The 16,465-nt window shown below is 45.6% G+C and overlaps 3 protein-coding genes and 1 non-coding gene across 4 annotated transcripts; 1 reads left to right on the top strand and 3 right to left on the bottom strand.

The window, feature by feature from the left end:
* Position 1: 1 nt before the first annotated feature.
* Positions 2 to 1,239, bottom strand: LOC100831370 (photosystem II 10 kDa polypeptide, chloroplastic). Its single transcript, XM_003557593.2, has 5 exons — positions 1,011 to 1,239; positions 769 to 827; positions 627 to 682; positions 339 to 391; positions 2 to 238 (listed from the first exon to the last, which is right to left on the bottom strand). Exons 1-5 carry the CDS (start codon positions 1,165 to 1,167, stop codon positions 144 to 146), a joined length of 420 nt encoding a protein of 139 aa, XP_003557641.1. The 5' UTR covers positions 1,168 to 1,239; the 3' UTR covers positions 2 to 143.
* A 2,100-nt stretch (positions 1,240 to 3,339) lies between these two features.
* Positions 3,340 to 4,414, bottom strand: LOC100831067 (photosystem II 10 kDa polypeptide, chloroplastic-like). The gene is given in 6 exon segments (XM_003557592.2): positions 3,340 to 3,434; positions 3,569 to 3,621; positions 3,830 to 3,885; positions 3,966 to 4,024; positions 4,262 to 4,342; positions 4,345 to 4,414. Coding segments are annotated over 6 exon segments (414 nt in total).
* A 2,467-nt stretch (positions 4,415 to 6,881) lies between these two features.
* Positions 6,882 to 6,953, bottom strand: TRNAT-CGU. Its single transcript has one exon. It is a non-coding gene; the product is annotated as a tRNA-Thr (tRNA).
* Positions 6,954 to 11,037: 4,084 nt separating this feature from the next.
* Positions 11,038 to 16,414, top strand: LOC100830763 (probable LRR receptor-like serine/threonine-protein kinase At4g20940). The gene is made up of 4 exons (XM_003557591.4): positions 11,038 to 11,342; positions 11,718 to 13,012; positions 13,886 to 15,433; positions 15,585 to 16,414. Exons 2-4 carry the CDS (start codon positions 11,938 to 11,940, stop codon positions 16,166 to 16,168), a joined length of 3,207 nt encoding a protein of 1,068 aa, XP_003557639.1. The 5' UTR covers positions 11,038 to 11,342; positions 11,718 to 11,937; the 3' UTR covers positions 16,169 to 16,414.
* The last annotated feature ends 51 nt before the right edge of the window (positions 16,415 to 16,465 follow it).

The following is a 16,465-nucleotide window of genomic DNA, read 5'->3' as shown; positions in this document are numbered from 1 at the left end:
ATTGCACAACAAATAAGAACATTAATTACTTATGGATTTTTATTCACATATGGTAATTAGTCTAGGAACATAGGTGAGCGAATATCTATTTTAGATTGTGTAATCCTTGTATGCTACATGCTTAGGTTTGTTGCTCCTAGGATTTAAGAAGCCAAAGAACTAGTATTGTAGATAAGAAGTGCACCACCCAGCAGAATTCCAGCCAAAGTGACTGCCCAGAGCAACAACCCCGTCTTTCCTGCATACATCAAGGGATGGAGGTTATATGTGCTCTGGCAAAAAAAAAATCTATAGTAAAGATTGTATTTTTGGGATGGTTGTCTGTGCAGACTGCTTACCTCCAGCATAGAAGTCACCACTTGGAGACCATTCTTCTGGGTTATATATTGGGCTGCAATAAAGATATCACAAATATCATATATTTAAGGCAGTAGATGAGTTATGGATGCTATTCTTTTCACTTTTTTCTTACTGGTAGAACTGTAGGGGTATGCCTTCTATTACTAACACTAGTAGCACGTTTGTATTTAGTTTTTCCTTGAATACAGGTTTGTATTTGGTTTTTACTTTGCCCTTAAGAAAGAAAATAGGTGATGTTGGTTGCTGAATTACGGCGATTGTTTTACCTGTACCCATCAACATTTGCTCCGTACTTGCTGGCAAATTGGTAGACACCTTTCCCCTGATTAAAATGGGTCAACATTAAGTGATAAAACAATGTACTTTTCTGAAAAAAAACAATTTACTTTTTTCAGCCTCAAAACTAACCTTGGCTGGCCTTCCCGATGCATCAACACCGTCTTTCAATTCCAATCCTCCCCCAGGCCCTAGATGTTAACAGGGCACAATTTCGTAACTTGCTATAAGATAAACTCAAGCACAGATAGTGAGATGCTGCCATCAAATAGAGCAGTAATAGTTTCTTTTTTCTTAAAGGGGTTCAGTATGACAAAAGGTATCTTCGCAAAAAAAAAAGTATGACAAAAGGTATATTTATATCGTGTACTGACCGAAAGGCTGAGAAGTCTGGACCTTCTTTGCCTTTTTGGACATTACTCTGAAAGATGGTGATCTTGCTGAAGGCTGGATGGCTCGGAGCCGCGGCTGCCCGATAAATGGAGATGGAGATGGTTTCAAAGCCGTAGAAGCCATGACTGAGGCCGCCATGCGTATGACAGTAAGCTCGCTCTCGCTCTTCCTTTTGCTGTCAGTCTTTATTTTCTTTGCTAAATCATGTGCAATACTTGCTTTAAATACAAGGATGCAGGTTGAATTTAGAAGCAAGTGATTGAGCTTTGCTTGACAAGTGTCAGTTGCTGTGTGGTGCCAATAGGTTCATGGACCACAACTGTGTGATCTTTCGCTGTCCTTCACATGACCTTGAACTCTTGAAGATGATAGAATTTGAAGGAAACATCTAGGTGGTGATTGGATAATCCTGAGAATTCTACTCCCATGTTCCCTGAGAGAGAAATTTAGTTTGTCCTTTTGTCCAAGTTTCGGATAACCTATCTTTAGTTCAACCATTAATCCAAATATTTTTCCTAATATCTAAAAGAGCATGCAATAGATTTCGAAGAATAACAAGAAAGATGAAGTAATCGCGATCTTCCTTGATCTTGTGGTAAACCTGCAAAAAAGTATTATGAACTCATGATAAACCTGCAGCAAAGTGTTAGAAATATCTAGCACGAAGAATCCATGAAGATCCGAGAAGAATAGAAATGACACCGCTAACGAATTTCTTTATTGCAACCATGTCGATCGATTACAAAAGATGCAACCATGCATCCAAGAAATCTCCAAGAATTGATCTAAATCCAAAGCTCTGAGTTCCCTCACGTCTTTGCTAAAACCCTAGCTATGACGCCCTCTATTTATAAGGGAAAATTCGTGACCCTAAACCGAGTCCGAATCCAACACGAACTCCTCTGTCCCGGTTGGTATTTTGCCCGTGAGGCCCGCATACGACCTCGGATTGAGATGACTCCAAAAGCAAGGTTGTTCGTCTCGACGACGCGCACAACTTTCATGTGGACCGTTTTTCCATTGAACGCCATCTTCAGGACGCTACTGTTTAATCTTTAAACAGCTCTCATCCAGCCATGGCTGGACCTACATATTTTCACGTCGATGCCATCCCATGCCATCAACTCTTCTTGTGATGTCTTCAAAACTCGACCATCACGTATCAAATATCTCCAATACCGTACATATTTGGTATAAACAACATACGACAAACCGGTGTCCTTCCGGATCACCGTAGCTTTCACTTACATTGTTCCTTCGCACGAACTTCCATTGTTCCTTCGCACGAACGTCCCGCATGACCTTGATCCTCGACCTCAGCTTCTTCCAAGTTTCGTCCCTCGATCCCGTCATCGACCACGTTCATCTAGCTCCGGCAACACCTGAAAGCGAACACACAAATAACCAGTACGAGCACAAGTCCACGACTTGACTCAGGGTAAGTTTCACACAACTCACGCCATGTTTTCACATAAAAAATTAATGGATCAATACACCACTAGCGAAGCACTAAGTCCAAACAAGATACATCTCATCACATAAGTATCCATATTACCCAAAGTATCCACGTCAATATTTCATCTAAAACACTTGCCAATGTTACACATCACCTATGATTTCGCAACATCTTCTTAGTAATAAAACTCTGCTGGGCTATAACCTTCCATTCAGGAGGCCATGCTGACAGGTGGGAAGACTGTTTTATCACAACGAAGTTTAATTTTTTCAGTCTTGCATGAGTAGTCCTGCAGGTTACATGGACAGCCAACACTTATTACAGCTGCCATCCTGGACAGCATTTGTAAATTAAAATAATAGATGCTATTTTTGTTAGGATTATAAACGCCACAATTATTTAGTTAAAAAGGTTATAAATATTTTATTAAGTCGCTAATTTTTATTTTTATTTCTACTGTGGGGTGGAGGCCGTTTGTTTTTGGTGACATACACGATGCCTTTATGATATTTGGTCTGTTGATTGTTTTGTAATGCATGGCACTTATATGCAATTTATGGGGATATTTTGTCAGATCTTCTTTCCTTTTTCATCTTTACTTGCAGAATAAATTGTTTAACTCTTATGGCAATCAATCAAGTGCCATGTTTGTTGACATCACAACATTTATCAGAGCATGCCATTGGTAACTAAATAATGGCTGCACCATGATACTTAGAACATGACTTATTTATCGGTTTTATTTACTGCCAGTACCGATATTTACGTCCTTACATATGTTGTTAAGTTCTAACCTATATCATATACACATTTTTTGGTACATAACTTGCTTTGCTAAAGCACATATCTAGGCTTCAAGAAGCCAAGGCACTAGTACTGTAGACAAGAAGAGCACCACCCAGCAGAATTCCAGTCAGAGTAACTGCCCAGAGAAATAGCCCTGTCTTTCCTGCATAAATCAAGAAAGGAAGTTAAATATAATTGTTTATGATAAAAATTAAAATAATAAAAAGTGTCTGGCACAATCAAAGTAACATCGTTCAATGTAAATATTTTTGTTTCGAGGTGCAAGCTTACACTTACCTCCAACATAAACATCACCACTTGGAGACCATTCTTCTGGGGTATATATTGGGCTGCAATACAGTAAGAACTGATAAAATGTAACAATAGTTGAAACCCATGCATGATCTGTGAGTTCTGCAGGCGGTAGCTATTTATTCTTACAGACAATATTATTGGCAGGCTTTCTTCTTTATCCATTTTCTTTTACCAACATCTTCTTTGTCCTTATGAGAAAAACTGTAGGTAATTGTTCTTTGTTGGATTTGCGAGTTTTCTTACCTGTACCCATCAACATTTGCTCCATACTTGTTGGAGAACTGGTAAACACCCTTCCCCTGATTAAATTGGAATGTCGTTAAGCAATGAACAGCAACAATACTTTTGTCCAGTGTGCATGTTTGAGCTTATCACTGACCTTGGCTACCCTCCCAGATGCATCAACGCCTTCCTTGAACACCACCTCTCCAGAAGGCCCTACAAGTTGACATAGTCTCTCCGTTCAACAAAAGATGTCTTAAGTTTGTCAAAATTTGGATGTACCTATACATGCCTTAGTGTGTAGATGCATTCAAATTTTGTCAAAGTTGAGACATACTTTGTTGGACGGAGGGAGTACCAAAATTTATGACAAGGTAAATTGACGTTCAAGTCAAGTTCTTCCAAGCCTAATTTTTACAGTTTCCAACTCTGAATTTTATAGCATGCACCGACCGTAGGGTTGGGAAGTCTGGACCTTCTTCGCCTTCTTGGCCACTATGAACAACGGCGGCCTCACCGATGGTCGCGCGCTTGGAGCTTCGATCGTTCCAGCAATGGAGACGAAGATGGTTTCAGAGCCAGAGACGCCATGACAGAGTCAGACATGTTTGTGACAACACTCACTCACTCTCTTTCTTTCTTTTAGTTTACTTTCAAATCTCTCTTAGCTGATGGCTGGTTTAAATACAGGGAAGCTGGGAGTAGCAGACAGGGAGTGACAAGGATTTGTTAGTCAATTTTCAGTTTGGACATTTTCTATAATTGTGTGTCATGGGTCCATGATCACGTGACCAACCCTTGTATTTTACTTGCCTGATTAGAAATGGAGTGCTTATGAAATCTGGAATGGATAATACTCAGACTTTCGATATACAGGCGGGAAGAACAAAAACCCTAGCGCCCCGCGAGCCGCTCCTGCGACTCACGGGGCGACCCCAACCTCCCTCTCTCCACCGCTCTTTCTCCCCCTGCCGCTGCCGCCGGCGGCCGCTGGCCGGCCCGCGGCGGCGGCAGGGCCTTCCAGCCGCCCTGCCATCTCCTCCTCTCTGCCCATCCTCTTCCCTCGCTCTCCCTCGAGCTCGCGCGGTGGCGCGATTCCGGCTGCAGAGGCACCACCCAGGCAGCGCGATTCCAGCGACGGTGGATCGACCCATTGCTGCGCAGGTGCGTGGTCTCGCACACGGCGGCGCAAGCACGCGGTGGCTCGCAGATCCGCGGCAGCACGATTCCGGTGATGGTGGCCTAATCCGCGGCGACGCAAGCGTGCGGTGGCTCGCGTGCGGCAGCGTCGTGTGGTTGGCTTGCTGCGCCTCGCGCTGCTCTGGTGGTGGTTGCTTGTGCAGGCAGCGGCAGGTCGTGTTGTGGCCGAAAGGCGTTGGATAGTGCGCTCGGCGTGTGGCAGGGCGCTGCTGCGATGTTACTCACTGCCGGCAGTCCGTGCCTGTGAGGGTGTGGTTGGAGGTTGCGGGTGGTTCGGGAGATGGCTCATGAGCCGTGCTTGGTGCGTGTTGGCCGGTGCCCAGAGGGAGGCAGGCATTGGTGTGTGGCCTGATGTGGTCGCTGGTGTCGCGTCGCAGGTTGTGTGACGTGCGCCTTTGCGCCCATCCGGCAATACCTCGGGGCTTGCAGCGGGCGCTTCGCCGGGCTCTAGCTCGGGGTGTGTTGTGTGCACTGCCTGCTAACTTCAGATTCGTTGCGGGCCTGGGTTAGTCTGTGCACAGGCCGTTTGGGCCATGTGCCAACGCCTCTCGGGGTTGGTATTGTGGACGGTGCGTGTGCCAAGTTGCACGCTTGCAGCGGGCGCTTCGTCGGGCTCTAGCTCGGGGTGTGCTGTGTGCACTGCCTGCTAACTTCAGATTCGTTGCGGGCCTGGGTTAGTCTGTGCACAGGCCGTTTGGGCCATGTGCCAACGCCTTTCAGGGTTGGTATTGTGGACGGTGCATGCGCCAAATTGCACGGCGTGTGGTGGCCTCTGAAGGCGGGACGGTGGGCCATCCAGGTTCTTGCACTAGTGCGGTTGTAGGCGTTGCTTAGACTTTGCCGTTGTTCCTTTGCATTGCCTTGGTTGCATCTAGTTTGCTCGTGGTGCTCCGGGTGAAAGCCTTGCCTGACCTCTGTCGGTGCCGACGACGACGATGACGCTCTCGGGCGTCGTTCCCTCCTTGGTGGCGTCGTCGAGGAGCCCTAGCTAACCTCCATGCCCTGTGGTCCAATCCTTCGGGTGAAAACCCAGATTTGGCTTGCCTGATCGGATGACGGCGACGTTGGTGACGTCGCTCTCTTGTTGGAGGCGTTGTTCTTGGAGGATAACCCTTGGCTGGAGTGTGTTCCGGTGGCACACGCCTTAGCTTTAGCGAGCAGATTTTGGACACACCGGCATCGTGCAAGTGCGCCACCTTGGATGACAAGGATAGTGGTTAGCGAAGGATCCCGTGCTGCTGCATCTTGGTCGCATGGGTGCACTCGACGGGTATCGACCGACGAAGTTGGGCGTTTGTTGTGACCAACAGTGGAGCGGTGGGATATGGTGACGCATTGTTCGTAACGAGCGCGGTGATCGGCGGCCCGAGGCTTCTGCAGTTGACGAGACGGCTCGCGGGCTTGTCTTCGAGTTCTGCGAGGCCAGCGGGCCGCGGCGCCTTCTTCGTTATCCTGTACTTTTGTGTATTTGGCATTTAGGCCTGAGGTTGTTTGGTGGCGTTGGTTGTAATGTTAGTCTAGCGGTCGTTGGTCGTGTTTTTGTTTTAAGTGCTCGGTTGTGTCGGCCTGTTCTTGGGCTTGCAAATACATTCTTTCTATCAATGCATCGAGATGCAAGTTTTGCGTTTTCTCGAGAAAAAAAAATACTCAGACTTTCATCATTTCATTTAACTGTTTCCTTGGTTGAAAAAAAATTCGGGTGTCTCCTCACAGGTCAATTTTGAGTTTTTGACATGGATATTATCCCTAACTGGGCCAGCAGCATCCGAATAGAATTTGCGACACCAAAGATTTGTTTTAGAAGTTGCAAAAATAGAGAATGAAAAGGCGCTAAACACTGGTAAAAAAAAAGTGCAAAAGTAAAAAAAAATGAAGCCCCCGGTGAGGATCGAACTCACGACCTTTCCCTTACGAAGGGAACGCACTACCACTATGCTACGGAGGCTTTGTTGGCACAACGGCGATTACTAAATTTTTATTAAGTACAAAGTTTGGATGGCCACAACTATGAACGGGCATTGTTGGAACCCGGTGACACTGTCATTGCAGACTGCCGGGCCTTTATTTTAATTTTCTGGTGTCTGAAGTGCATGCAAGCTGTTAATCTGTTAGTCTTCGCTGTAAAGACTAGTTGGATCATCAAGTGCACCATTTTTTTATTGATTAATCAGTATGATTAAAAATATATTGCAACCTTGGTGTAGTCTACTAATGAGTATGGAAAGATTATATTCAGTTCGTGTAGTCTACTAAAAGGAGAGTATCCATCAAACTTGGATAAGCTAGTGTTTTCTGGTGGGAAAAAAGGGGATTTCAATCATTACTTGTTTTATCTTATCCCAGGGGGTCTGTGCATGTTATCTTGTGTTCGAAGGGTTGAGCATATTCCCTTAAAAAAAAAGGGTTCAGCATACGAGTACTCACTTTTTTTTAAGGAGAACGCACGTACGCACAAAGTGTGTACTGGATGCACTAGGAAAAAGGACCTACGTACAATTTACACACGACAAAAAGAAAGTAGGGGAATGCACATGGAGCCAGCTAGAGGAAATGGATCTCTTATTTTACTAGGCCGGACATGATGTTCTTCAATGAGCATTATTCTCCTGAATTAGTACCATGGTTTGGTACTTTGCTTGCTTAATTGCAGATAGTGTTTGACCATTTCTTGTTTGTTTTTTGCGAGTGACCATTTCTTGTTGACCATGCCGTGCCCTTTTTTGCTTTTTTTTCCTTGTGCTTTAATTTTGCAGTCAACTCTTCCCGTTAAAATATGCATACAAAACAATCTCAGGAAGACAAAAAAAAAAGCTGGAGATGCTGTAAGTTTCAGGTACTTTGTAGCTAGGAAGTGCATGCAAATTGTCCTAGTGTTGATGCACAATGCTTGGAGATCTCGCATGCTCCCTCTTTGCTGTAAAGACTAGGTTCATCATGCACCCTTGGAAAGTAATCACTCCACTATATATGCCCTAATGACAGTTCTTTTGTTCAGCTGAGTGGGCCCATTAATTAGGCCTAAAACAGAACATGCCCTTACTAATTTGTTTTGATCATCTAAACCAAGATCACAGGCTAGCTAGCACTTGTGCAGTTGTTTTCCCCTCTCATCCAATTTGTCAGGAGACAAGAGGATTGGACATGAGAATGCCTTTTTCAATTTTGATTCACCTACAAAAAAGGGATGACTTTTGATAATGTGCACTTGATTGCCCTTACCCACTAACAGTACTAGATATTATTCGGTTGGTGAGTATTGTTCTTTAAGCTTAGGCGGTTGGGCCTAGCTTAGCTGCAACTTTCAAGCAAAGACAGATAAGAATTGCAGCTTCAGTACTGGTCCTGACTGAATTGACTGTCTTATTGACGCCCTTCTGGAACACTTGAATTTTTGCCTATACATGAATCAAACTGCATTCGCGCCCAAATACAACGGAATCAAGACAGAATTGAAGGGAATTGTACATGTTAGGTGGTGTCCCCGCTTGATCCATTCAAACCTTCAACTGCTTGGCATTAGCTGCTTGTACTGAATACTGATCTACAGCGGCTTTGACAAGTTTTGGTAGTGACTTAATTGACTTGTTTGGGATCAGACCTTCTAATTGGCTGGTTTTGTGCCTGGGCACAAGCTTTGTCTTCACCTACATTGTTACTGAATCTGCAGGTAAAAAGTAACAAACACTAGTTAATTCAGATTAATTCCTGATCAAGCTGTAACATGTACTAACAACAAAGCTGTTTAAAAGGAAGCTAGGTTGTTACTGTTGAATTCAGCTAGAAAGTTTGCAAAGTGGCAGGCATTTTCCTCCAAAGCATCAACTCAACAAAGTTTGGGCCAGCTCTTGGATGCACTGCCAGCAGTGAACAATCATGTTGCATGCTTCAGTTGGCACATGTGTAGAAAGAGTGGGGCTTTTTGGGCATCACCATTGGATGCTGCTGGAGCCTTTGACTCTGCATCAATGCCTAGCCTAACCACCACCTCATCATCTCTGCTGTAGCTGCTGCTTGCAACTGCAAGGCTAAGAGATCTGGAGTAGAGAGAGAAGCAGTTATTCCATTGCCAAAAGAGAGGGCGGTACATTTGACAGGCTAAACTTTGCCCAGGTCCAAGTTCATGTGACCTCAAAAGTAGTAGAATATTTATTTTTTACAAAAGGATTCCCAAAACTGAGCAGGACTGAACAAAGTAGTTAGCAGGTCATCAGTGGTGCTTAATTGGGGTCAATGTACACACGCCGCAGCTTTACTTAAGCACAGAAAGATGCATGAGCCCCTGATTGACAGAGAGAGAAAGAAAAAGGGAAGCAAAGTGGGTAATTAAAAAAATTGAGCATATGAACTTTTGAAAGTTCTCTCTTTTTTCATTAAGCAAAAAACGAAGGCAGGAAACTAATTAAGACAAAACAGTACTAGCAGATGAGCAGAATGCGTAACTGAAAATGGTGGAGCAGTGATTTCTTTTTTTACTGTCCCGGTGAGTATGTGTCTCCTGGTCCAAAGAATGAACAGTAGTTCAGTATAGTGTACATGGTTGTAGTGCTCCCGATCGGAATTACTTGTTGAAAGAATCTAGACGTTTTTAAAACATAAATACATTCATATTTAGATAAATTTGAGGCAACTAATATGAGTCGGAGGTACTTTTTTTTTAATCACATGGTCGTAGTGCTGGTATTGTAGTACCGGTAGTATAACTGATGAGCAACCAGGTTGGTGGATACGGGTACGGGTGAGTGAGTGTATCAGTTAAACCAGCCTTAAATAATGGTCAATCTAGGTGACCCTTTTTAACTGCTTTGCTGCTGGAGGACGTGAGTATACTTTACGGTTTTTACCCGCACCAGGTTTGACCGTAGGAGTGATGACAGCGGCCAGCGGGAGACTGATGACTGCAGGTGGGGACCGCGTGTCAGACTAGTTGGCTGACCTCACCCAACTATTACCAGAGGGAGGGAGGAATCCTCGAGGTTACTTGTGTCCCACTGAGGCGTGGGCCCCGCTGGGGAGGGAAAAGAAAACCTTTTTTGGCGGCGCGCGGGTGAGCCGCATTTGAGGTGCGGATTTGGGGTCCGCGAGGAAAAGGCAAACGGAGAAGAGGGACCCACCTAGCAGGACCCGAGGCTGGCTGCGCTGTTCTGTTGCCCCCGTTTTGGCGGGTGTGGCGCGGCACGGGCAAGGAAAAGATAGCGGGAAACCGAAAAGGCTCGCCCTTTCCGCCGCTTTTACGATGTTAGCCCTCAGGTTCCCGTGTATTTGCATCGTCACAGGTTATCTTTTGTTCTTCCTTTTTCTGCCTGCACCTTCAAATTTACTTGTTCGAACTATACTAGCCCGCATTGTTGATGCATGCTCCGTATTAATTTGTAGAGTTGTGTGTATAACAAACTTTTTTCTTTGCTCCCTCCATTCCATAAAGATTGGCACGATTTCGAACTAGATCTAGTTCAAACTTTAAGGCCACGCCGGTCTTCATGCAATGGAAGGAATACTTGTGAAAGAAAAAAGAAATATAAGCATTGTCATCTCTGCTTGCTCCGTCTTGGGTTTTTTTTATCCTGCAATATGCGTGCGTGTCGAAGTATAGGTGGATTGCTTAGCACGTTCCATCGGATCGGCCTTTTGGTTGTATTGGTTTAGCGCATGACGCTCTTCATGGTATCAGAAACAAGAGGTTTCGAATTCAAGACATGGCTGGCGCAATTAAATTGTTGGTTATTTTCGGTCCATGTTTAGGTCTGAGGGAGTCACACGTAAGGAGTGTTGAAGTATAAGTGGATTGCCTACCCCACGAAAGATCCCAAATGAACGATACTTGCGATAGAAAAGGATGGTCTCAAAGACGTACAATGAAAAATTTAAGGTTGCCAATTGCAAGCCTCAAAGATGAAATTTGCCAAACGAATGCTCCAAAAACTAGCAAAGGGTCAAAACCCATACTTAACCTCTTGCAAGGACCAAAACGCAAAAGGCCTAGTACTAAGGAAAAAAAAAACCGCGGGGAAGTAAAAAACACACACAGAGAAAACACAGTGGAGTCCCATCCCCCACTGTCCCTTGCCTTGCCACTCCACTACTCCAGCCAGTCCACTCTCCCCCTTCTCCTCTCCCCTTCGCCGCAGCCAAGAAGAATCCCATCCTTGGCTGCTAGGGTTAGGGTTACGCGCGCACTTGCCCTCTCACTCCCGGCTCCCTCAACCCCACCGCATTGCCTTCCTCTGCCGGCAGCCCAGCTCGGCGCAACCATATTCATTCCCCTGAGGTTACCGACCCGCCGTGCCGGTGCCGGCGAGAGCTAGAGCCGGCGTCCTTTCTTTCTTCTCATTGCGCGGTAAGGAGATGTCGCTGCTGGTCCTCTGATTTGGTTTTTTATTTGGGATTGGTTTCTTGGATGTGGAAAGTGTTTCTGGCTTTCTATGGTTCCTTTTGAGCTGTGTTCATGGCTCAAGCCGTGGTGGGTGGCTGCGTTTAGTGGGCGGAGCATGGCACTTTCAGTTTCACCTGCATATTTGGGGGTTAAAAGCCGGTGGTTTTGAGTTTTGACTAACTGTTTGGATCCGTAAAGGTTTTTCCTTTAGGGTAGTTATTACCAAGTGTTAAAGCTAGATTTTATTTTTGCCTACTTGAATGCTCAAAGATTCCTTTTTGGGTGCATTGTGAAAGCAGGAATCTGTGGCTAACTTGCCGTTTTGTGTGCTCGTTTCAGGTTCCAGGGTCCTTGGGATTTTGGTGGGAATGCTGGCTGCTGTGCAGTCGTAGATCAAGCTGAAAGGGACAAGTAGTGCTCCTGTGGCTATTAGTGCAGGTGTGGTAGATAGGTACACTCCAAGCTCGGTCCATCTTGCTCCGGGATATGCTGCCTCAGGTGATGTGTTCTTGAGGCCTGCTAGCTATAAATCTACCCTTCAACTGGAGGAGAGCGGGTAATGGGGATTGTAGGGGGATTCTTCTTGGTGTTGCTTCTGCTGGTGGTGACCCCTGCAGCGTCCGGTCAGCTGCCGTCACAGGACATCCTTGCACTCCTCGCCTTCAAGAAGGGGATCACGCATGACCCCGCCGGCTTCATCACTGATTCATGGAACGATGAGTCCATCGATTTCAATGGATGCCCGGCCTCCTGGAATGGCGTCGTGTGCAATGGCGCCAGCGTGGCGGGGGTGGTGCTCGACGGCCACCGGATCTCGGGTGTCGCTGATCTCTCTGTGTTTGTCAACCTGACCATGCTTGTGAAGCTTTCCATGGCCAATAACAATCTCTCCGGGAGCCTCCCGAGCAAACTGGGTGGTCTCAAGAGCTTGAAGTTCCTGGATATATCGAACAATCGGTTCTCGGGTTCGATCCCTGATGATATTGGCAGTCTCCGAAGCCTGCAGAACATGTCGCTTGCCAGGAACAACTTCTCAGGTCCTCTGCCTGAATCCATTGATGGGCTTACATCGCTTCTGTCCTTGGATGTGAGCGGCAACTCTTTGTCTGGCCCACTGCCTGCGGCTTTGAAAGGCCTCCGGAGCATGGTTGCTCTGAACCTCTCTTGCAATGCCTTCACAAAGGGCATTCCTGCTGGGCTTGGCCTCCTTGTGAACCTCCAGTCTGTGGATCTGAGCTGGAATCAATTGGATGGTGGTGTTGACTGGAAGTTCTTGATCGAGTCAAGTGTTGCTCATGTTGACTTCAGCAGGAACTTGCTCACCAGTACCACCCCCAAGGAACTCAAGTTTCTTGCAGATATTTCGGAGACGGTTCTATATCTGAACCTTAGCAGCAACAAGTTGACTGGGTCATTGATTGATGGAGTTGAGCTCTCAACTTTTGGGAGGTTGAAGGTGCTTGATCTGAGCAATAATCAGCTGTCTGGAGACCTTCCAGGGTTCAATTATGTTTATGATCTTGAGGTTCTGCGTCTTGCAAACAATGCATTCACTGGGTTTGTACCTAGTGGACTTCTGAAGGGAGATTCTCTGGTGTTGAGCGAGCTGGACCTAAGTGCAAACAATCTGACAGGTATTAGCTGTAATCTGGTTGTATTGGAAGCTTGTGAAACTTGGTGTTTATCTTTCTGTAACCTTTATATCAGCTTTTTTTAATGCCAAATATGATCCGAGCTAGTGAATAGTGATTACACAACAAGTTGATCTTTCACTGGTCAGTGGTTGTCAAAAGAACAAAAAAGCTTATCTAATTTGGAAGTCTTCGTCATGCCAATCCACATTTGCAAGTATTGGTGCCAATCCACATGTGCCAATTAATTGATTTCCTAGAGTCAAGTTGCTTCACGTATATAAACAAAATCGAATACAGCGCTGATAATTTTGTAGATGGATTTTGACAGGCTGAGTTAAACTGCAATATACTTTTCTGTTCTAAGTACATATTCTATGGTATGCAATCTTTATTTGTTTTCTTCACCATTTCATCTCCCGCTGAACTAATTTCCCTGAGATTGTTTGCTGCCTTCACCTTTCTTGCAAGATCCTTTACTATTGGTAGAATGGCCTACAGCTCTAAGCAGTGAAGGACCAGAACGTGTGGTGTGGACGTCTCTAACTCCTGCTAGTATTAATAGGAGGCAACCAACTGTGTACACATGATACCTAGCTGTATGAGCAATAACTGTTGCACACTGTACAGTTCCATCACTGTGTCACTTGCACCTAACGCTCTGCAGAACTCTGGTTTATTTTTAGTAAAATTGTCTTCCCTAGATTTTCAATGTATAAGAAAGGCAGGAAATTTTTCATATATGTAAATGCATGCATCAACATCTGCATTTTGACTTTCCTAGCATGGCATTCCCTACGATAATAATCTCAGTATCGGGCCATCAGTTTCTAAATCTTTTATTTCTTACTAATTGTAGTTCTCTGTACTCTGCAGGACATATCAATATGATCACATCAACTACCTTGCAGATTCTTAATCTGTCCTCAAATGCTCTTTTTGGGGATCTCCCTTTGCTTGCTGGAAGCTGCACCGTGTTAGATCTTTCAAACAACCAATTTAGAGGAAATTTGTCAGTTCTTACCAAATGGAGCAATGATTTGGAATATGTTGACCTTAGCCAGAACAATATAACTGGGACTATTCCTGACGTGAGCTCTCAATTCCTTCGCCTGAACTACCTGAATCTTTCTCACAATTCTCTAGCTAACACCATTCCTGAAGCTGTTGTTAAGTACCCCAAACTTACTGTCCTTGACCTGAGCTCCAATCAGTTCAGTGGTCTTATTCCTGCCAATTTACTTACTTCATCCATGCTGCATGAGCTCTACATCCAAGATAACATGCTTACCGGTGGCATATCGTTCCCGGGATCGTCGTCCAAAAATTTGAGTCTTGAAGTGCTCGACATTTCTGGCAACCATTTTAGTGGCAGCCTCCCTGATGATCTGGCCTCCTTATCTGGCCTCCAAGTTCTTGACATATCTTCAAACAATTTCTCCGGCCCTTTGCCAGCTGCTGTCTCTAAGATTGCAGCACTTACTGCTCTTGACATATCAATGAACCAGTTCACTGGGCCTTTGCCAGAGGCACTTCCAGATACTCTCCAGTCCCTCAATGCCTCCTATAATGACCTATCTGGTGTTGTGCCTGTTAACTTGAGGAAGTTTCCAGAATCCTCTTTCCATCCTGGGAACTCGAGATTAGAGTATCCTGCTAGCTCATCTGGATCCAGTGGTTCCGCATCTGGTTCAGCAGGTGGCAAACCACTCAGTACAGGTGCTAAAATAGCACTTGTAGCAGCTAGTATCGTTGTTCTTGTCATCATTATCCTTGTTGCGATAGTATGCCACTACAAACGGATCTCCCGGCAGTTCCCTAGCTCAGAAAAAGTCTCGGACAAGAACCTCCATAGAGCTACTAAAGACATTGAGAGTATGAAAAGGAAGGACAACAAAGGTGGTTCGGAGGTCTCGGCAGATGATCTTGCTCCTCGAAAGGGCTCCACATCTGAAGCACCAAGCCAAGAAGAAAAGTTATCAGCTGTGGGGGGATTTTCACCATCCAAGGGTAGCCGTTTCTCTTGGTCACCGGATTCTGGAGAGGCGTATGCTCAGGAAGGCTTGGCACGGTTGGATGTCAGATCACCTGACAGGCTAGCAGGGGAGTTGCACTTCCTGGATGAAACAATTACACTGACGCCAGAAGAACTGTCAAGGGCACCTGCTGAAGTGCTTGGGAGGAGCAGCCATGGAACTTCATACAGGGCAACGCTGGAGAATGGTGTATTCTTGACAGTGAAGTGGCTAAGGGAAGGTGTTGCAAGGCCCAAGAAAGAGTTTACGAAGGAGGCCAAGAAATTTTCAAACATCAGGCATCCTAATGTGGTTGGCTTGCGTGGATACTACTGGGGTCCAACACCACATGAGAAATTGATCTTGTCAGATTATGTTGCGCCAGGAAGTCTTGCTAGCTTTTTGTATGGTAATGCTCTCATTCACCGGTTTCCCATTTTATTTAGATGCATTCAATAAGTGTCTTTGTATACTCCAATAATTAGCGAGTCCAGATAACCTTATTCTGAAGACTTCTTCAGTCATTCATTTAAATGGGATGCATTTATTTAACTGAGCAGATCGTCCGGGAAGGAGAGGTCCTCCACTGACCTGGGCGCAGAGACTCAAGATTGCAGTCGATGTTGCACGTGGTCTCAACTACCTCCATTTTGACCGTGCAATGCCTCATGGAAACCTCAAGGCTTCCAACATCTTATTGGATGGCCTTGACCTCAACGCCCGTGTCGCTGACTACTGCCTGCACCGCCTGATGACCCAGGCTGGTGTCGTCGAACAGATCCTTGACCTGGGTGTTCTGGGCTACCGTGCCCCGGAGCTTGCAGCGTCCAAGAAGCCATCCCCCTCGTTCAAGTCCGATGTGTACGCCTTTGGTGTTGCATTGCTGGAGCTTCTGACTGGCAGGTGTGCTGGTGACATTGTCTCGGGGGCCGAGGGCGGCGTTGACCTAACCGACTGGGTCCGGCTGCGGGTGGCGGAAGGCCATGGTTCGGAGTGCTTCGACCCAGCCATGGCTTCAGACTCGGAGAACCCACAGGCCGTGAAGGGCATGAAGGAGGTGCTCGGCATTGCATTGAGATGCATCAGGCCGGTCTCAGAAAGGCCTGGGATCAAGTCTGTGTATGAGGATCTTTCATCAATCTAGCTAGTCTTCATTCATGATGTAGCTTTAGAATTGGATACTCTCATTCCTACTCTCACGTGTTGTTAGCTTGTGCCTGAAACTCTTTAGTGTTTCTGTAGGAAAAAAATGCATGCAAGTGTATGGCATCAACTTGATGCCTGCAAGCTAAGATGACATGTCTCATTGGTTGCTAAGTGCTGTGCTGTTGCATTGTGTACTATGGAATCTGCTTTGCAAGGAGATTAGCTGAATTTAGAGTACAGTATCCTAATCTGTCTTTAAAATCTACAGTTTACGTCAAAACTGCATCTGAGATGT

This window comes from Brachypodium distachyon, chromosome 1 (genome assembly GCF_000005505.3).
Source record: "Brachypodium distachyon strain Bd21 chromosome 1, Brachypodium_distachyon_v3.0, whole genome shotgun sequence".
NCBI lineage: Eukaryota > Viridiplantae > Streptophyta > Magnoliopsida > Poales > Poaceae > Brachypodium > Brachypodium distachyon.
The sequence above is the reverse complement of the archived record's forward strand: the minus strand, read 5'-3'. Positions and strand labels throughout refer to the sequence as shown.